Source organism: Armigeres subalbatus, chromosome 3, assembly GCF_024139115.2.
Source record: "Armigeres subalbatus isolate Guangzhou_Male chromosome 3, GZ_Asu_2, whole genome shotgun sequence".
NCBI lineage: Eukaryota > Metazoa > Arthropoda > Insecta > Diptera > Culicidae > Armigeres > Armigeres subalbatus.
In genome coordinates this window covers 122,118,065-122,140,935 of record NC_085141.1, presented here as the reverse complement: position 1 = coordinate 122,140,935, position 22,871 = coordinate 122,118,065, and the positions used below count along the sequence as shown (strand labels likewise).

At 42.2% G+C, this 22,871-nt stretch overlaps 2 protein-coding genes across 2 annotated transcripts in view; one reads left to right on the top strand and one right to left on the bottom strand.

Annotated features, from left to right (window-relative positions):
• LOC134227985 (bumetanide-sensitive sodium-(potassium)-chloride cotransporter-like) overlaps positions 1-22,871 on the top strand; it is a 53,890-nt gene that overhangs the window by 7,113 nt on the left and 23,906 nt on the right. The gene's annotated exons all lie outside the window — the stretch shown is intronic.
• LOC134228034 (uncharacterized) lies at positions 5,012-8,288 on the bottom strand. The gene is made up of 2 exons (XM_062709796.1): positions 7,101-8,288; positions 5,012-7,045 (listed from the first exon to the last, which is right to left on the bottom strand). The coding sequence occupies exons 1-2, from the start codon at positions 7,620-7,622 to the stop codon at positions 5,012-5,014; spliced, it is 2,556 nt and encodes an 851-aa protein (XP_062565780.1). The 5' UTR covers positions 7,623-8,288.

The following is a 22,871-nucleotide window of genomic DNA, read 5'->3' as shown; positions in this document are numbered from 1 at the left end:
AACATTTTGCTCAAATTTGTTACTTCCAAAAAGTAAACAACAGCTGATTCGGTTTCTTTATGGCAAATTTTCGATGAATTTTTTCCGTTTCAACGGCAAAACACTCACCAACACTCGCAAAACTCGGCCGTTTGGGCCACCCGATATATACCACCCTGTTCTTTAGTCAGTTCTAAAGCGAAAGTGGCCCTTTTGAAGCCCACTTCAACACATCGATTGAAACTGCAAGCCGCAATAATTGGAGCAAGAATGATAAATACGTTGTAATCTACCTCAACTATCCCGATCAGTGGCTTAGCCACGGGGGTGGTTTTGAACATAAAACTCCTCCCCAAAGACAACATTTCTAGAAGAAATTTTTTTTTTGCAAAAAAAATTTTCAGGAAACCTTGCCAGCAAAAGATGTTCCGGACAGCGACAATGTTTATCTGGTAACTAAAATATCATTTGTTTTGTATCATTGATGTTTTACCATAGGGCTTACGCCTTTCTTTACTATACTGGGTGTCATTTAGGTTTTTGGAAATCGAGAGCGTTACGCTTTTTTATTTTAAACTATCATTTATTTGGAAGGCTCATTTGCTGTGAAGCGTTACGGAGCCGGAATACAATTTTTCATGATTATTATACACTAATGTTAGTTTTGGGGAACCGAAAGACTCGCGGTTTGGTCGAGGTTAGGGAATACAATTATACAATAGGAAAGGAAGGGAATTTAGGTGCTTAATTAATTACAATGCTGAGAGAGCGTTACGCTGAAATCTTCGAACGTTACTAGCGCCTTTATCTTTCAATGGATATTTGAGATTTATATATCAATCGTCTCGGACACTCTTCAGCAATTTGCCTATTTCATTGAAACTTAAGAATATTAAGCTATTGAAAATTCCAATTTTTACAAAGCCAGCAAAAATTTCATATGTAACTTATCCCATCCATTCCTAACACGGACATCAGAATGCGGTATGTCACGGGCCTTCTGGTCCACCGCAAGATTTTCTTTCTATATAAAAGAAGCAGTCCCTGCCGTGTGCGAGTCATTACAATTGGTGACAGCTGCGCGTACTGATGTGCATTTTGCTCGCGCATTTTCGTTTCGTTCGTTCGTTCGCTGTGTTAACCTACACAGCATGCAGTCGACAGCGGTTAAACTGCCGGTGGGTCTGCGAATATGCATGAAAAGAAGTGAGCGCATTTTTTGTCATTCTGTGCTTGACGATGCGATGGTCGGATGCAGTGGTATCGGTTGGTATGGATGCAATCGCCCATCACATCGCTCGGAGTTCACGGCTAGAGACCGATGATGACTGAGGCAGCGAGGGCAGCGGTCTGCTGATCCACGAAAAGTGATTGGTTTCATAATCCACATGATCCCGGGATGAGTACGAGTCATGGCATATGACTGACCATATGTTAAGTTGTGCTTGGTACTAAACGACACGTACATAAAAACATGGTTGTACTAGAACAGTTCTGATTCCCCAGCAGAAAAAATCAACTAAACTGATGAAAATAAAAATTTGATTGAAATATTGCGCTTTTTGCACTTTATAAGAGTTCTGCGAGATTTTTTTTCTCACAGTCATCTTTTTTTTCACACTCAATATACACTCAAAAAAGTTTGATTTCCCGTGTATAATATTTGAGTGTGAGTGCCCAATCTGAAAACAAATAGACGTCAAATCATGGCGGGAATAAGGCATTTTATGAGACGTTTCGCGGTGGCCCGTTTATTTACTTCTAATGTTTTGTTTTGGTATGATTCTGCGTGAACATTCCGTTAGTTCCGAACACAAAATAATGTTTGTAACGTTTTACTTTTCATTCGCGTTTTCTTCAGCATTTCATGCTTAGAATGCAATGGCATGAATTATCTAACAATACATTTTTAGAATCATATGAAAAACTATGTTCTAAAACCCTGGTAGACAAAAAGTAAAACAGACAGAATTGATGATGGGACCCATCGGAATGTTCAGCGTGAAATTACCAAACAAACGGGCTCCCACTAATTGCCAAAGTAGATAAAAGTGAGAAAAAGAAGCTAGCAAATCACAATCTACACATAACTCTTCAAATTGGTGAAATCGGCAATAATCACTTTCATTTATTCGCAAAAAGCATTCGCAATTAAAGATGCACAATCAGCAATAGTGTTAATATCCATTTTAGATTAGAAAATTCCGCTGTATTACATGTGAATCTTTTAAAAAAGTCCGCAAACAATAATTTCCAGAAAAAAATTAAAATAAACAATATCTTATTCTTTGTTTTCATTTTCTGAGAAATTATATTATTAAACTTGACGTAGACTCGTAGTTTGGAATCAAAACATTAAAAAATTTTTCGTTGACGTATTAGCAGTACCTCCTCTATTTTAGTAGGGTTACTTCTCCTTGACTTGTTCTTATTGTTGTGATTTTTTCAGCAGTAAGCACGCATTGCTAACCAAAAAGACGCAACGAAATTGGTGCTGTATTTCTTTGATTGGAAAACGGGACAGTTCCCCAAAAATAGCACATTTTGGCCAAGTCTGAATATTTTATTATTATTTTTAAATACTATGATCAATAAGAAATCTATAAATGCCCTACATTTGCTTGAGTAAATGAGGGCTTAATAGTTAGAAACAAAGCAATTCTAATAATTATTAGTTTTCTTTCCAGAAGTTTTGAATAAACAAATTGCTAATAATTCTACACATAATGGAAGTAGTCGTTTCCAATATCAATACCTATGATCAAACTCCATAGATCCAAAAGTTAAAAGTTAAATGTAAATACGTTACGTTTAAACAAGTCCTACGTCTACTCGCGGTTATGTTAAAAACATAACCTTTTTTTTTCACTAGACGTCGTGCCTCCATTACCGCCTCAACCCCCAGCTCACATCCAACAGCAGCAGCAACATTACGCACAATTTGCTCAGATTCTTCATTCTTCCTCATCGGGATGCCAAGAAGAACAGCATTCTTCGATATTGCCATTCGGTTGATTCTATCAAAATCAGTCTCTCTTCTAGGGGGGGCGTAGAATAGTTGGCTACACGTTCGCCTTGCAAGCGAATAGTCATGGGTTCGATTCCCAGCCCCTTCACCAAACCCTCGTCACTCGCCGGATGCGCAGCCTGCACGGTGGCGTATTGAGGAGCGCCCTTACCGTTACGACTGCCTGATGACGGCTGACAAATTGTTCTTCTCGGAGGCAATTCTCCAACGTACCCGAATAAATGGCAACCGAACAATGCACACAACGATCATTGGATTCACGACACGGAAAAATGGACACAAAGGACTCACTGTGAGATTGAGCAGCAACGACAACAACAATGAATAATGAAAAATCTAAAAATAGATTCTGTGTGGATTCTGGCAGTAGAATACCACAGTAGATCCCGGCACAGTAGCGGTTAAGTAACACAGAGTGCCTACCAATTAAAAAAAGAAAAAAAAGTAGAAGGTTGTATCCGAGACACGAACGCCAATTGGACGTAGGATAACGTAAGTGTAGAAGATTTTATTTTGAAACTCTAAATATGTTTCTTGGTGCTGATTTTTGAAGATGGGGCTGTATATTCAATCTGGGTTGGAATATCCTCGACATGTCGCATATCCTGGAAATAAATAGGCGAAAACCCGATTGTTACTATAAACTCATTTCGGTTTATAACTATAAGCAGAGTATTAAAGAAACAGAAGATCGGTAAACAACAGCCTCAACAACATCTTCCTCCATGAATATTTGGTGGCCCTGAAAAGGGCCGTTTGTTTATGTTGGCTTGAAGCCTTTTGAAGTGATGTACGCCGTGGTCCCGATGAATGTTAAAGGATGCATCAATCCACTGTTGGGCGGAATCTGTAGAAAACAAAGAAAAGAACAAAACGGAAAGAATGTTTCATATTAAATACATTATGATCTAAATATAAATTTAGTTACCAAATACTCATGTTTCATTTTCAGGATCAATTATCTATTTTTGCTACGGACTGTCCGGCTGATGTCAATGATTGGTCATTCTGGTTGAAATCGAACGTTTTGGCAGATGAACTAGCGGACCAACGACGATCAGTGACGTTAATTCACTTCACTGGGATGGCATCGGTTCTAGAATAAAATAACATAACTGATGAAGAGAACTATGTTTAATTCTAAATCATTAGTTTTACCTCGGGACACCGCAAGAATCGACAAAATAGGCCGGTGGTAGAAGAAGTACGTGCAGTATCTCCTGTATTCCACACTTACGTTCCGGGTGAACGTTAGTTCGAGACATGTGCCACCCAGAGTAGTCGCTATAGTTGGATCCGAAGCACAATCCAGATAGAGAAACTGCTTGGTGAACCACATGATATCTTGTTTTTCTCTATCGTCACATCTATATTAAAGTCTCCTGACACTACCACGGGCATGGCAACATGGGTGTACTTTATGAGGTTGCGCACTAAGAAATATTTCTTTTGCTTCAGGGTGGTACCTAGTAAATATTCAAAATTTAATGCAACACACTTAAATACAAACACAACTACTATTTGATTATACCTGGTGAAATATATACCGCAAACAGTAACGTGCGGGTTTCCATGATCGAAACCTCTGCAGCACAGCAGTCCCCATATTCGTCTGCTACACTCAATGCTGGGTCATAGCTTTCATTGAGCTTCGTAATGGCGTGAGAAACGGCCATAGTCGACGAACCAGCACGTTCAAATATTGCCACTCCTCCGCTCTTGTTCCGTCACGCTTCTCTTGACAAACACAAAGGTATCCATTGATGTTTGTGGTTGTGCCGTTGTCAAGCCAAGTTTCGCTCATTGCAAGCAAATCAACGGCGGTAAGCACCCGATCTGTTGCAATGTCCGACGAGTGTGCATTCAAACTTTGTACATTGATGCTCATCAACGTACAAGCCAACTTGTTTGCGGTTATAGCTTCCATGATATCGTCTGTAATGGTGCGCATACGATGGTTACTCAAACGTTCAAGTTCCGTCCGAAGGTCGTTCATTCTAGGGGTCATAGAACGTGGTGGAACCGGAATGAGTTACTGGCATTCGTCAGATACAATCCGTCGATTGATGTAACCCTGGAAAGACCAACGTAAACTAGCTGCTGTTCCTGACCCTTATCGTAATTATATACGACTTCCGAGAATGTGCCTCCCTGGGACTTATGGACTGTGAGGGCACACGCACTTACAACGGGAAACTGAACTCTTTTGCACTTAACACCACCGTTAAGGGTTACGTTCGCCGATCGTTTGACGATTGGAGTCCAGCCTGTTTGTAGCACCCCAGGTCTCGAATACACCAGCGGTCTGGCCTTCACTCTCAACATCTTCCCAATGGACTCATTTTCGAATGCCATCCAAAGCCTCGTGATTGCCTGTTGCTGCGAGTTTCCTTCGTTGTACTCAACATGCATGAGCTCTCCGATCGCTCCGTTCACGATGCCATCTTCGACATCCACGTTGGTGGTCAGCATATAAGGTGTACCAAGAACAAGACGCAACAGATACGGTAAGCCACCAGTCTCTACTACACTCATCTTATGCACCTTTGTGCGAGCACTGGCCAGCTGGGAATTGTCCTTATAACCAGAGTATAGGTCATCTGCAGTACATTCGACAGCCTCTCGATCCATCAACGCCACAGAGTTATACCGTTCGACATCAGCGTTGCGATGGAATAACCGGATCCCTCGAGGGACATGCTGCCGACACCACTCCTCCGTACGGAACCTGCTTTCAATAAGCTCGATTTCCTCAGACGACATCCGCTCACCGTTGCCAATTTTTGTGAGAATGCTGGAGAACTGCTCGTTGGTTTGTCGCATAACTTGAACCAATGGGTAGAAGTCGAGAGATTGCCATAAAACGGCGCCATGCATGGAGTTTATGCTCGGTTTAAACACCGCCCGTGCATTGACCGGTGGCAATTGACGAAGATCGCCGCAAAATACGATCGGCATTCCACCGAATGGATCGTCGTAGTTCCCCGTGATTTCTTGAAGCCGGACATGTACTGTGTTGAGGACATCAGCACCCAGCATGCTTGTTTCGTCGATAATGATGAGCTTCACGTTGGCGAAGGCGTTCCGGTACAGTTGTAATGCCTCGAAACTCAGCTTTGAGCTTTGCCTACGCGACATGCAAATCCGGAATGCGGAATGCACTGTTGTTCCACCTATTGCAACCGCTGCTTTTCCAGTGGATGCGCATGCTACATAAGCGTTGTGCTGCTTATTATGAGCTTGGCTGTACCGGTTCACTGTCTCCATTAGAATGCGCAAAGTGAACGTTTTGCCACAGCCCGCCGGGCCAGTGAAGAATATTTGCACTGGTTTGCAGTTTTCTTCAGAGGAATGCAAGCTGTGGATTACTTGCACAATCAAATCCCGCTGCTCTGCATTCGTGGCACGCACCATTTCACAATATTCTTGCTTTGACAAGACATTTGATCGCTGTTTGACGACAGCTGCCAAGGGTCCTGTTGGCAAGTTGTGAATATCGTCATCATTCGGCTCCATGACGATCGTGCGGACGAACTCATCGCGCTTCTGGTCGGCAATCACCTGCTGCTCATCGTCTTCGCTGCATATGCGGATGTATTCCTCCACAACCTGATCCAAGTTCATTTCGCAGTCATACTCCTTGTGCTTTGCCAAAATGGCGGCCTCGTTGTCTTCATACAACTTCAGGAACTTGTTCCGATCAAGTACATCGCAGACTTCATTCCTGAACGGTAGGAAGAGGAGAACCATCTCACGCTTATAGTCGACCATTTCCGCCATACTGTATGAGCACCAACGCAATACACGGGGAACTAAACGGAGTCTATATGAATGCTTCGTGGATCTTTCTTCCGAATAATATGCTGCGAAATCCGCCAAGCAGATATCATCCATTCCTCGGCGCAGTTCATACCGTTGGATGATGTTTAGCGTCCACACATCGGTGGAATTGTCGTCGAGATCCTCTTCGTCCATCTGTTTGTTCCGCTTCTTGGATTTTATTCGCTCTTGTGGCCACATTGTCGCAATAAACTCAACCTAAAACGAAATTGAATTCTAAATTGTGAAAACTATATCATTTGATGAATGGTACCTTGCGGCTGGCTTCTGACATCGGTTGCCGAAGCAAATACCAAGCAGCCTCCTGGGCAGACATTTCCACGGAATTTAACATTTTTATGCTGACCTTCTTCAACAATCCATTGTAGTCCTGGTCTGGATGCTCTTCCTGGAGCTTTATGAGGTCACGATGTAAACTACTTATGCCTCTGTTGGTCTTGTTTACGTATTCCACAACATAAGCAGCACATGAAAACTCCTCCAGCACAAACTGCAAATCCATATTGGATTTGAGCTTCTCAGCGATCCAAGGATTGAATGGATTGGTCCAAAGCTGCGTCATGGAACGTTTCAGCAGAACTGTTGGTCGGCGAATGGAAGAGCGAATCACGTCCAAGTAGTAATCGTACGTGCAACTGCTATCAACGAGAAACGCGTCAAGGCTATCGTAGACCTTCGTTTCAAGAGCTTCCCGCATTTTCGCTGCCTTTCTGTTTAGCTGTTGAAGTCGGCCATCCCCGGCTGTAATAGGGATCAGAATTCTGGTTTGATCCATTGGCCAGTACGGAATATTAAACCGGCAACGTTTATCATTTCGCTTGAAACACGTAAACGTGTGTTTATGAACCTAAAAGGGTTTGACATTGTGAGTGATTACTTGCTAGAAACTATGCGAAATTTAAACCCACCTGATTGCCATAGGTCTCAGGCAGATCTTCCGATCTGATGGAGCACAGAAAATCGATCAACTCAACAGTAGCGGGCATTCTTTCGGAAACATCCTCACGGGGATCGTTCGCCAGCCAGAGCAGAATATGTGCATGCGGGCTGCCACGATGCTGGAACTCGATCCTCTTAAAATAATCTACAACGTGGTATTTTCCGAACGGGCTCAACCTGGTCGATGACAGAAGGCGCAGAAAGATGTTTACCAACTTGTGAAAATATGCACAACACGTGACAGGATCTTCGCTGACAAGTGTAGCACGCTGGAGTGCAGACAACTGTTGCACAATATCGTCCATTTCCGCAATGTTAGAGCCACCAGAAAGCTTCCGCAGAATGCTTAGTAGGTGAGGCCATCTAATTTCATTTGCACTCATCGTCAAAAACATCGTGGGTTTCCCCAGCTGCCGGATCATGGCGAAAACATCCCGTTTTCTTTGCTGCCAATATTGAACGGAGTTCGGAATAGATTTCAGAAAAGAGAGGTTACGCTCAATACAGCTTTCCAAAATTCCCGATCTTGCAACTGCGCCCTTGTTATGTTGGCCGTGCCCATGCATTTAAAGGTATTGTTCAATCCTTCCGATACCCGCAGCCGCATGATTTTCATGGCCATATACAAAATATGCTCCGGTCTCGCGCCCCGCCGATCCCGACGTCGCACCTCGCTAGTAGCCATCATGAACGCTGTCACATGGACTTCACGGTTGAAGCATCTCGGATGACCAAGATAAATATCGGGGAAAGACAGCTCCTCAGCAAACTCATCGGAGATAATGGAAAGCGGTTTCTGATTTTGTGCCGGTGCAAGTTCCAGACACTTGTCTTCATTCCACATGAGCGTATGTTGTTGTCCAATCATCATTTCTACCTCGTTCATCTCGTCGACGACTTCAAGGTCTACTGCCCTACGTTCCTCCGAAATATCCGTCTGCTCTGTTTGTCCGATCGCAGCCAAGTTTTCTTCATTGAAAACAATTCCATTCCGCCTGTAGAGCGGTGTAGTAACCAGATAGTTCAGCCATGCTTTAACGGTACCTTTCTTCACGTAGCCGGACAAGTAACTTGATTTGTGTATGAAGTGTTTCTTGATGCACACGTTGATAGCATAGTCGTCATCCAGGTGGCGGGGAAGTTCGCCTACCATCTGGGCCACGTCGACTGGAATGTTGATAATTTGGCCGATTATTGCCAAACTACCTGTTGCATGTTAATGAAAATAGGTTAGGAAAATCATATATTTATTTGATGTAATACATTTTTAAGTTAAAATAACTTTTCCACAAACCTGCAGTATGCCGCAAACGACGAAACTGCATGAAATTGATCCTGGGAGACACCAGTCTTGTGGTGAGAGGGTCTAGCGGAGGCAAATTGGACGGAAACTTGGGATATGTAAAGCCATTCGATTGCGACAATGTGGGAATTGATCCGCGGTTCAGGCTTGTTCGACAAGTAGCACACGCCAAAAATCCTTCCACCGTTTCGAAATAATTTGTCGCCAGTAACACGGCAGCATTTGAGTCGGAGATTGGTTTCAAATCATTCCTGAACCAGATTCTAGCACACACATCACAAGCGCAACCGAAATCGTTTTCCACGAAACGTTTCTGGAACTTCAGATCAGCCCGATCGAAATTGGGTTTGTCTTGTGTTAAAAGCGAAGAAATATGTTCGCCATCATCATCGACAGCAGACACGTTTTCTTCAAAGTCACCACGCTCATCATCGACATCTGCTCTTGCGGACTGCATCACAACATTTTCACCGGCGTCGGAATCTTCATGATCAGAGTTTACGACCGTATCAGCACGGATTAAGTTGAATTCTACTCGAAGAAATTGTAACACGGGAAGATTAATCCTTATTGACAGACAGATATACATAATTGACAGATGCATTCGCATTTAAAATGACTGTACCAAGTACAATAAGACATTTAAAAACATAAAAGATGAAATGAAAAATTATTGCCAAGCGTACTATAAACAACAATAGCATAGTAATATAAAATTCAAGTAGCATGTGTTAAGGATATGTATATTTGTACAAAACACACTATCCAAAAGTTTAAGTAAATCTTAACTTTATGTCATAAAAATCTATTTGTTAAAATTTTGCGATTCGCTGGAATCTAATATGTTATTGTTCCAAATATTAAATTCAAAATTCAATTGAATCAAATAATAAACAAGTAAAAGACACCGTAGATTTAATACGACCCAATAATTCATTAAATAAAAATAATATTTGAGAAGCTCCAACTATTTAATTCAAATTTAATCCGAATCATACTCAAATTCAGAACAATTAAATAATATGTCCGAAAAATATATCGAAATTCAAACTCAAGACAAAATAGAAATTCGGTTCAAATCTTATCCATTAATATATGAATGCAAAATTCAAACACAATCGATTTGCAAATTTAATTCAACACCAAATTAAAGGACCAAATCTTACCGATTGTGTGATTTCAACTCTACTGGCAGGCTAATGTAACCTACCAAGTGAATGAATTCGGAACTATATTAACAAATTGAATATCTAAGAACTTTTGGGCTTTTGGGATTGGAATTATATTGTTCCATTTATCGTTTAGCGATTTATAAAACCCAACAAACAATTCAGGCTAAATAAGCTAATAAGTAAACATTTGCAGTATATATTTCGAAGTACTTGAAGAACTTCAGCCGTTAAAAGTACTTACCATGTTGTCAATGCTACATTTATTGAAAATAATATATAAATTATGTGTAATGACAATGTAATACATTCGACGACAAGCAAAGAGAAATAGAGGTATTCGTAATAGAAAATAGGTAATAGAAAATATTCGTTGATAATTTCACATTTATAGATAAATCTGCTATTTAAAATGATAAAATGCAAAATTTCTATACTGTCATCATAGAATTTGAAGATTAGTTCACATTATTGATATGTATTTACACATTTGCTGCTAATAATAACTTCCTACCTCGAGTTGAGGGCCCTTCGCCAGCGTCCCAACCGGTAGCCGACGACGTACTACCCTTGGCCGCTTTCAACTTGGCCCGATAACTCCGTGCCCGTTCAGCGTCCGTCCTTGGAAGCTTTGAGGGTGCGTCCGATTGTTGATCCCTTTCACGCTTCCTGGAATTGCGTTTATACTTCGCTGCCAAGTATTGCGACATCGCACTGTATTCACTAGTATCGAATAAACTTCTTCTAAGCACAACTAATGTTTCTCACTTCACCGATGTGATACGAGACACTAACTGTATATCGAAAAAAATATGAAAAGTGCATCACGTTAGCTATTGAAAAGTGATGTCTGTGCTAGAGAATGCATGCATATTGAATGCCAAGTTGAACCTGGTGAGAAAATGTTTATTTCAAGAATACCCCTGTTTAGTAGGTGCTGGGATTAGAGATGATATTCGATTGAAAATTTACTCAAATGTTAGCAATTTTCATATTTATTTAAATACGGCGTTGTTCTGTTGCTCTCAAGCAATTATGAATTGCACTTTGCAGAAAATTCGTCTCAGCTCAAAATACTCCCATGTAATATGATAGTTATTATAAGAACCAATTTGTTTTCCACAATACGCCTATCCAATCACAAGCAGCAATAAAGCTTATGATTTGTACTTTGAAAAACATTTGTCTCGGCTCAATCTTCTCTCGTGTGAAATTATGATTCTGAAAAGAACCCATTTGTTTTCAGTAATGCACCTTCCCAATCACAAGCAGCAACAAAACCGAAGCAGAATCTAGAAAAAATTCATTTCATTGCTACCGACCCCAATGTCAGCCGCTCGATAAGTTACCGCTAAAACGCGACATACGCCATCATGCGAATCAATTTTCGCAGCATCCCTCCGAAGAGCGCTTGCGCTGCTGCCGACACCAAGCGATTGTAATTTGCACTTTTAAGAAGTAAAAGAAGAAGAAGAAGAAGAGTCGCTGGTTATGTTCGAAAGCACTGGCATCGAACGAACGAAAGGCGGAGCAAACAAGCCGATGCCAAGCGATCATAATTTGCAATTTGATTTGTAAAAGAAGAAGAAGAAGAAGAAGGAGAAGAAGAGGCCCTTGTTATGTACGAATGCATTGGCATCGAACGAAAGAAAGGCGGAGCAAGCAAGCCGATGCCAATGATACGGCGCTCAAAGGGGCGGGGCCTCGAAGTCCATGCAAACGTATTCTGACCAGCCGAAGTCTGATTTTCTCGGAAAATCGGCAGGACAATTACATCGCAGCGCCGACCAGAAATCACCGGCGGTGAAAAGGCTGAGAAGAAACATCATCAAGGGCGTCTCATCAGTAGTAATAAACTACTACTACTACTTCTCGGAAATTCGGCAGGACAATTACATCGCAGCGCCGACCAGAAATCACCGACGGTGAAAAGGCTGAGAAGAAGGGCGTCTCATCGAAGGCGTCGAGTATCTTCGTGCGTGTCGAGCTGGCCAAGCCCGCCGTTTCGGAGGGTTCCAAAGTCGTCACCAAGTAAGTCAGCTCCTAATGAATGAACGAGGAAGTAGCTTCACTTAAAACGGCCCTTTTCAGGGCCACAGTCTCACTCAAAGAGGAGAGGAATTTTCGTACCGTGCACGCCGGAAATCAAAATTTTGTAATGAATTTCCACTACTGATGCCACACTGTCAGCCAATTTAGAATTTGCCGCTGGAACACGATAGAAGTCATCCATCCTAATACATTGTTTTGGAACGTCTCCATGCAAGGAGCGCATCGGCTGCTACAGCCAAAGAACTTTGCCCGTCACCAAGCGATTATAATTTGCATTTTTTGCAGATTTTTGTCTCGGTTCAACCTTCTCCCGTGTAAAAAGATGATTTTGTTTTCAATGACGCGCCTTTCCAATAATAAACAGCAAGTACGCCGAAATCAGAATCTTGGGAAAATCTGATTTGACGCAACTCAATGATGTGAGACGTCATCATTGTTTAATTCCCGCACTTTTAATAGATAGCAGATTCCAACTTTCTACCGTCGCCAAGCGGTTATGATGTGCACTTTGAAGAAAATATTTTGGCTCTACCTCTTAATAGTACATTTGCCAAGAATTGATTTTGATCCACAATGCGCCTTTCTAATCAATCATAGCAAACAAACGATAGTCCGTAGGTTGCTGTAAAAGTTCACTTTTCTGCTAAATAGTCACTATTAAGAAAACATTTTCAGTGACGCCACTGGTATGCGGGGACCGTAATCGCTGCCATTTTGCAATCAACTCTATCTTCTCATAAAATTTTGGTCCTGAGAAGAACCGGTTTTCTTCCAAAATGCGCCACTAACAGTAACTAAACGATAGTCCGAAGATTGTTGCTTTTAGCGATGGCCTCTCGATGTTCCACTTTCTGCTGAGACTGCTCCTACGGGCGTCATCGTTGTGCCCGCTCTCCGAGAAAATTTAGTTGAACTGAGGATTGGAGTCGAGCCCGTAGGTTGCACGATTTTGATGTCTGTGCTTGCGATGCACATCGCGATTGGTTGGTTTACCGATTTTCAGTGCCTAGTAAAATTCAATTTTTCAATAGTTCCGCACTTTGAATGCATTTTCTCTATAGCTCAGCAAAATCTTAAACAGTTCGTCGATCGACTCACACCAAAATCTTTAAAATCGGTTGAAAGACGGCTGAGTTATTAGCCCATACTTCCTGACCACTTTTCGTGACGGTCTCAAATTTGAAACTGCAGAATGACCCCCCAATGTTCCGGAAAGACGTAATCCTACGTCAAAAAATAGTTTCCAAACTGTTCATTCTGCTTTTCTGTGAGTCGTCCTTCTGGTATTACTTAAAAACGTGTGCCTTCAGAGTTCCATAATCTGTCTTCAGCGTTGTAACTTATCTGTGAATAGATCATCCAACGTTGAGGAACGTTGAGAAACGAAATTTTAGGATTTCTGAAATGGTTGTTTTCAAACCCTGCAACTCCGTTTTTGTTTCCCTCACTTCTGTCAACACTGGTTGCAGTTCTTGCAATACCTGGGACTGGGTGGAAGCAATGCTCATCTCTCTGTGGTGAAATTCTTGACAATCAAGCGAACAGAAATATGGTCGCTCTCGTAGCTTTCGTACCTCTTGTCGAATAATGTTTTTGCACTTCAGATGCTCACATTTGGGACAGTAAATGCATTCCAACATTTTCTATTTGTCATCTTTTCCCCAGGATACGCAGATACGAGCGAGCAGTACTAGACACAGAGCCGTATCGTGGACTCCCAGTGCCCTTGGCGAAACGTTATTGGGCGCCCCTTACTTTCATGCATGTTCAAAACAAATGCCATTATAGGGTAAAAGACCCAATAGTGGAGGAACTAAGCATGTTCCACCACTATTTGTTGGTTCATACCAAGCCTATACTTCATTTCACTTACCTCATGGGTGCACATGGAAGTTTATTAATTACATTTGATGCGAAAGGGGTCCTGGTTGCAGTAGCATTCATCATTGTTACCTAAAATAATACCTCTAATTATTGGTACAGTGTTCTAATAGTTGCAGTATGTTTTAATTCGTGTTCGTATAGTTGCGAATCCCATTCTTTTCATATGGGACTCGCAACTATAGAAACACTACCGCAACTATTGGTGCAAAGCAGAGAAAAGGGAAAGGTATTTTATTGATACTTTACCAATTTGTATGCAATTCTTAACATTATTATTTTATTTATTCAGACTAAGGCCGAAGTGGCCTGTGCGGTATATAAGAGTCTTCTCCATTCGGCTCGGTCCATGGCTACACGTCGCCAACCACGCAGTCTACGGAGGGTCCGCAAGTCATCTTCCACCTGATCGATCCACCTTGCCCGCTGCGCACCACGCCTTCTTGTGCCCGTCGGATCGTTGTCGAGAACCATTTTCACCGGGTTACTGTCCGACATTCTGGCTACGTGCCCGGCCAATCGCAGTCGTCCGATTTTCTCGGTGTGAACGATGGATGGTTCTCCCAACAGCTGATGCAATTCGTGGTTCATTCGCCTCCTCCACGTACCGTCCGCCATCTGCACCCCACCATAGATGGTACGCAGCACTTTCCTTTCGAAAACTCCAAGTGCGCGTTGGTCCTCCACGAGCATCGTCCAGGTCTCGTGTCCGTAGAGGACTACCGGTCTAATTAGCGTTTTGTAGATTGTCAGTTTGGTACGGCGGCGAACTCTATTCGATCGGAGCGTCTTGCGGAGTCCAAAGTACGTACGATTTCCAGCCACTATGCGTCTCCGAATTTCTCTGCTGGTGTCATTTTCGGCAGTCACCAGTGAGCCCAAGTACACAAATTCTTCTACCACCTCGATTTCGTCACCACCGATGCAAACTCGCGGTGGGTGGCTCACATTGTCTTCTCTTGAACCTCTGCCTATCATGTACTTCGTCTTCGACGTGTTGATGACTAGTCCGATCCGCTTAGCTTCCCTCTTCAGTCTGATGTAGGCTTCCTCCATCTTCTCAAAGTTACGTGCCATAATATCTATGTCGTCGGCGAAACCAAATAGCTGGACGGACTTATTGAAAATTGTACCACTCGTGTTAATCCCTGCTCTTCGTATTACCCCTTCCAAAGCGATGTTGAATAGCAAACACGAAAGACCATCACCTTGCCGTAACCCTCTGCGGGTTTCGAAGGGACTCGAGAATGCCCTGAAACTCGAACTACGCACATCACCCGATCCATCGTCGCTTTGATCAACCGTGTCAGTTTATCCGGAAATCCGTGTTCGTGCATTAGCTGCCATAGCTGGTCCCGATCGATTGTATCATATGCGGCTTTGAAGTCGATGAATAGATGATGTGTGGGCACGTTGTATTCGCGGCATTTCTGCAGTACTTGGCGAATGGCGAACACCTGGTCCGTGGTGGAGCGTTCGCCCATAAAACCCGCCTGGTACTGCCCCACGAACTCCCTTGCAGTTGGTGCTAGTCGACGGCATAAAATTTGGGAGAGTACCTTGTAGGCGGCGTCCAGCTATATGATTGCGCGGTAGTTGCTACAATCCAGCTTATCGCCCTTTTGTAGATGGAACACACGACACCTGCCATCCACTCCTGCGGCAAAACTTCCTCCTCCCAAATCTTGGTAATGACCCAGTGCCTCACCACCGTGTTTAAATAGCTCTCCTAGTAGTTGGTCAACCCCAGGGGTTTGTTGTTCTTCAGTCGGCCAATCTGCTCTTGGATTTCCTGGAGATCAGGAGCTGGTAAAATTTTGTCCTGCGCGCGTTCTTGCAGGTCCATCACCATACCGCCATCTTCATCTGCCACATCACCATTCAGGTGTTCTTCGTAGTGCTGCCGCCACCTTTGGATCACCTCACGCTCGATCGTAAGAAGGTTCCCGTTTATGTCCTTACACATATCAGGCTGTGGCACGTGGCCCTTACGTGAACGGTTTAACTTCTCATAGAACTTTCGTGTGTTATTAGCGCGGTACAGTTGCTCCGTTTCTTCACGGTCTCGATCTTCCTGCTGGCGCTTTTTCCTCCGGAAAATCGAGTTTTGTCTGTTCCGCGCCTGTTTATATCGTGCCTCGTTCGCCCTCGTGCGGTGTTGCAGCAATCTCGCCCATGCTGCATTCTTCTCTTCCACTAACTGCTCACATTCGCCGTCATACCAGTCGTTTCTCTGATCCGGGGGCACCGTGCCTAGTGCAGCGGTTGCGGTGCTACCAATGGCGGATCGAATATCTCTCCAGCCATCTTCAAGAGACGCTGCGCCTAGCTGCTCTTCCGTTGGAAGTGCCACTTCCAGCTGCTGCGCGTATTCTTGGGCTAGTCTACCGTCTTGTAGCCGCCCAATGTTAAGCCGCGGCGTCCGACTTCGACGCGTGTTGTACACCGTCGAGAGTTTTGAGCGCAGGCATACTGCAACGAGGTAGTAATCGGATTCAATATTCGCACTGCGGTAAGTGCGGACATTCGTGATGTCGGAGAAGAATTTACCGTCGATTAGAACGTGATCGATTTGGTTTTCCGTTTCTTGGTTAGGTGATCTCCATGTGGCCTTGTGGATATTTTTGCGGGGAAAGAAGGTGCTTCGGACTACCATTCCGCGGGAGGCTGCGAAGTTTATGCATCGTTGGCCGTTGTCATTCGATACGGTGTGCAGACTATCCGGTCCGATGACCGGTCTATACATTTCCTCCCTTCCTACCTGTGCGTTCATGTCACCGATGACGATTTTAACGTCCCGCAGTGGGCATCCATCGTATGTCTGCTCCAGCTGTGCGTAGAACGCTTCTTTCTCGTCGTCGGGTCTCCCTTCGTGTGGGCAGTGCACGTTGATGATGCTATAGTTGAAGAAACGGCCTTTAATCCTCAGCTTGCACATCCTTGCGTTGATTGGCTGCCACCCAATCACGCGTTGGCGCATCTTACCCAGCACTATGAAGCCGGTTCCCAGCTCGTTGGTGGTGCCACAGCTTTGGTAGAAGGTAGCCGCTCGATGCCCGCTTTTCCACACTTTCTGTCCTGTCCAGCAAATCTCCTGCAGCGCCACGACGTCGAAGTTGCGGGGATGTAATTCATCGTAGATCATCCTGTCGCAACCTGCGAAACCTAGCGACTTGCAATTCCATGTTCCAAGCTTCCAATCGTGATCCTGTATTCGTCGCCTAGGTCTTTGCCGATTATATCGAGTCGCATTATCTCTTATATTGTTCGTAATGATTGGTTTTCTAGGCGGCTTATTGGGCCTGCGCAAACCTCCTGTCTCGTCGGAGGGCCGTCGTGTCAGGGCTGTTCAGCGTCCCACCTAACACCAGGACTTGGGCTTGTGCGCTTTGAGCGGCACACGGTCGCTTTGGTGGGGCCTACTTGCGGATACATGCAGCTTTTTATAGAGGTTTAACAGGGCCCACTGTCAAACCCCACCACATCCTAGGCAAGCCCCACAACTCGCAGATGGCCTGGGGAGGGATCGTCAAGCCCTTGGACATAGTCCCTGCTGCCCGCAATTCTTAACATGTTTTCCTGTATTTCGTGTAATGACAAGTCAACAAATTGATAGACTATATGGGTTGCTGCGTTAAATACGTAGATTGTGTAAAAACACCACTACCGCAACTATAGGAGCACCCACGACTATCGGAACTTTTACCCTAAGAGCTGTTTTTTTTCAAAATCGCCATTTTTAGCGTGGTGGATTTAATAAATGTTTGCTTTATGAATTCCTCTATGACTTGCATGTGTTCCAATAGGTGCAAAGATTTAAAAAAAGGCCAGAACATTTTTAAAAATGCCTTTTATAGAGATTTCAACGATTTTCTGAAAAATCTATATATCTTCTATATACATAAAAATGAATTTCTGTCTGTCTGTGCCTTATAGACTCGGAAACTACTGAACCGATCGACGTGAAAATTTATATGTGGAGGTTTTTGGGGCCGGGTAAGGTTCTTAAGATGGTTCAAGACCCCTCCCCGCTTTGGAAAGGGGGGCTCCCATACAAATGAAACACCAATTTCTTCATAACTCGAGATCTAATCAGAAAATAAATCAATTTTAGGCGAAACGAAGTTCGTCGGGTCTGCTAGTTATTAAATAAACATACGCAATAAAAACTAGTTTCAGTAGTGCGTGTGTTTCCGACACAAAATCCAGACTTCCTTGTGAATTCACGCACTAGTGGATCTAGCTAGGCCAATAAAATCCATCTCTCAAGTGTGCCGGTCAGCAATTGGATTACTTTCGGACGTAGTCGCAACAAGAAGAATCCTACTTTGGAGTAGATTGAATAACCGTCGGAATCTGAATTAGACCTTGGTCGGTGGTTTGAAAGAACTACTGGACTCATGGTGTTAGGGATGAGATCTAATACTCGGAACTTGGCTTTCTCAGTCTAAAAAATCAGGACGAGGTTTTTTTACTTGCCCGACGTTTCAGCCGATGAGTTGTAGCCTTTTCGAAGGTTAGTATAGTCTATCGTCTATCGTAGATAGTTGTAAACCACTTTTGATCAGTGGTGGAGAAAGTGCTTTCATGTTTGCTTTTTGTAGAATTTTGGAATAGTGATTTTAAGATTGGGTTTGTTTTCTAACATACAACAGCTGCAACGTCGGATAAGTAAAAAACCAAAACGGACAATTAAAAAAAACTACTGGACTTTAAATGAAATTCAACTTGGAGAGAATTGGTAGAAGGTAAGAATAGTGATTTGACCAAGTCGTATAAAAAACACAACTCCGGGCCTATTTGGATCAAGATATATCAGTTCCTAGAGTGGGCCTATCGGTAGTTTGATGGCATTGGTTGACTTGGTTAGGCCAATAAATATCAACTTTGAAATAGATCAGTTGCCATCATTACTGAGATCCGTCGATGCAGATTCTCGTATTCAGCATGTCAAATCAAATTTAAAATATCATCGAATATTGAACACCTTTGTATGTTTTTTCACCCTTATACAATTGTCTGGTTGAAAGGAATCGAAAATTTCACAGGATCAAGTGCGATCGTTTTGGTCCGATTTTTTTCTTAAATTAAAATAAACTCCCTATCACTACATCTATTATTTGGAAATGGCTTTGATTTACTATTCACGAACAAAAATTATACGCGTTTTTTACAGTCTACTCTGTGTTTTGCCTTTGGCGTGCTTAAGTCTTCAACTAGGGCTTCCTCTTCAGAAACTTGTTCCAATCTTCCAATCCAATGTTCTCCTGTTCCTTTCAATTTTCACCTGTTTCTCCTTAAAGTAAATGATAAAAATAGTCAGTGAAGATGCTCCCTGAGCCTACGTTCTGTTATTGACGGAAAAAAGCCTTTCAGTTATTGACGGAAAAAGGCCTTTCGAAAATTAGTTCAACGGTTGATTGCGGATGTAGTCCCCGAGGGAAACGTCTGTTAAAAGCTTGAATCTGAAACACTTTGAATCGATAAATTTGAGAATATACCAAGGTTTTAAACACGGTTTGATTTTAGCCTATTGAGACCCTCAGCATCAGTAAAACAAGGAATTAACCTCACCACAAAAAATAACAAAAAAATCAAACGAAATTCAAGTGGTAGGTATCCATCCAACCGCGTAAAAAACCTTGATGAGATTTGTCATCATTTCCTATAGTTCAATTCTGGATTTTGGCGCCCCCCTAAGGCCTGGCGCCCTTGGCGGGGGCCAACCTGGCCAACCACACGCTACGGCGCTGACTAGACATAATGAGAGTGTACAGAATGTCGCACAATGCACACTAACACTGTATCGGCAGGCAGCTACGCTACAAGTATCCACCGAAATATTTCACGTCGCACTAGAGATATACCGCGAAATGATACCGAAACAATGAACGTAATAGCTATTATTTGTTGCTATAAGAGTTCTACGAGATTTATGATCGAGTTTCTGCGGTTGTATTTTCTTAATTCGCACAATTTTACTTTCTTTAGAATCTAGTAATCTAGTTCAACAAGTCTAGCAAAAACTTTTTTTTTAAAGGGTTCAGAACACTTCAAAATTTGCATTTAATTTGGGGTTAAATAGATTTCGCACTTGTACCCAACAGTGTTGCCCAAAAACTTTTTCCAAATCAAAAAATATTTTCTGGGTTACTTACCACATCTCTTTCCATGAGTCGATGGTTCATCTAATATCGACTCATAAAGGTTTGACTATATCAACAACGCCAGCAGTCCTGGTTGGTCTCAGCAACATGAATTGGCAAAAGTAGAATGTCTGTTGTGGTGAATCGCTCAAGGCTGTGTTTCCGGATAAGGTGCGTATTTCAAAGAGAAATGCTGAAGTTCCACACGAACAGTGAATCTACATTGAAAAATCAAATCATTTATACAATAATTCACCATTTTTGAACGAAAACGGAGTCATCAGAATGAAGGACGTCGTCAGCAGTGTTTGCTGCATGGAGTACTCGCTTTCATGTCATATTACTCAGAAACCACGTTATTACGACAAAGATTTTGGAAGAATACCACACGTTTGATTTGCTTTGATGATGCTGTACCGAGTGGTACTGAAATTGATATTAGTTTCAATACCCTTAGCTTGTAGATATTGTTCTAACCTTTTGAGTGCTTATAAAATTGTATTGCTTAACAAGGACTTTTAGGATGAAAACGCCGAAAATGCTGGAGATCACTAACTTAATCCAATAGTAACATAACTTTGCAAGCAATACAAAATTACTCGAGTGGTCCAAAATATGTTCAATAGGTGGTCCAAAATAAAAACAGGTGGTCCAAAATTAAATCTTACATATCATCAGAATTTACAATAGTTTGGTTCTTTCTGTGGGATTTACAACATTTTTACCTACAAATCCAACCTAGCATTCACCACTTTTTAGTTGCATAGAGAATTGATCAAGCATTATTACAAAATCTAACTCCCGTAACACGGTAGATCACTTTGACGTAGTGTGTTGCGGTGTAAGATCTACCAAACAGAGCTCTAACTTAATCCATTTTTCTAGCTAGGGCAATAAGTAGTGGTAAATAAGGATTCAACGTATTTAGTCCCCGCTACCAACAGCAGTCTCAGAAATAAAACATAATTAATGTTACCTTGCAGACAGTTGAAAGACTCGAATTCCTCTGGTTTGAGGCTAAACTGTATGCAGCGGAAACAACTTTTCAAGCAATTAGTTAAAAAAAACTCGGTACCCATCCCTAGGCTGAATGACTGCTGGAAAAATCGAGTTAGGGGTTTAAATACGTACTAACTCTTTTTGAACTGATGAAAATGGTAGTGAGAGGAACACACGGAAGTTCTTATTACTGACAAATTCTCTTGCTTGAAATGGTCTTGTAGATATTCTAGAAGCAAGACAAGGATGTAGCTAGGGCTCCGATGCATGGCCAAAAACAGTATCACTGTTCTGTTTTCTCAAGACAGGATTGATTTCCTATCGATAAAGGGCGCGCCTTCAGTGGGATTGCTCTCTGTGAAGGGTCTAAATAGCGGGACCTTGTCATGGTCTTGAGAAAACAAAATAACAACTGTATCGAAACCGATACTGCATTGCTTCTCAAACGCACTGGAGTAATTCGATATGCACTTAAACACTAAGGATACGGGTAACGCTACAATAGATCTAATAATTGGTCGCAGTGGCACACCCGAACAGGAAAAAAAAACTTTTATTCGACAAAATTGTTCGGCCATCTCCTAAAGTGGTCCAAAATACCTCCCTTACCCATTTCAACATTTTCGATTATTTGACTAATTGCAAGTCAACTTTCTTAAAAACCCTTCTGTTTTATCACTTCTATACTGCATGTAATCGCATAACTGTCCCATATGAATAGGAAACCCAGCAAAGATTGGGAAACTATGCGGTTACATGCAGTAGTAAAAAACCAAAACATGCAATTGCTTATATTTGAAACTGCTTATTAAAGATGTCTCGTGCTAGTGCGTGAGCTCATTGGAAAGGGGGGAAAATAATGTAAAATATTACAACTTTGGTAAGCTGAAATGAACTGTTAGCTCAACATACATCTCTTTGCAGCTTTGAGCGTACTGTCACGAAAACGCTTTAAGAATTTTTTTCTAATCCCGAAATCCGAGCACTGACGAATTGTCACAGTTGTAGATGTTCGTTTGAAGACAAATATTGTCATCGAAACAAAAAATAAGGCACCACTTTAATATTCAAATCAGACCTTACCGGCTTATCCCAATATTCAGTACAAAAGCAAAATATGTAACATAAAGTTTTCGTTTAACTTATTTCTCGAATTTTATAGAAATAACTAGCTTTATGTACCCGGCCTTGCTCGGAGTTGCCAGTTTAATTCGCAGTTTTTTTCACCATCGGAATTGGAATAGGTCAAAAGGATAATTGTGTTTTCTTATTGATATTTCATCATTTGATTAAAAGAAGGTAGATTACATTTGAAAACATTGACTGATTTTGAAAATGGGATCAAACCCAAAATCGCTTTTATTCCGGGCAAACGTCTATTTCTAAAGAAGGAAAAACATACACCGATGCCTTATTCCGGAAAAACGTCTATTTTTAAAGAAATGATCACATTTACTGTCCAGAAGGAAACACTTTAATCATTGCTTTTCTCTGGGCAAACCATGATTTCGATGAAGTGTTGAGTTGATCGATCC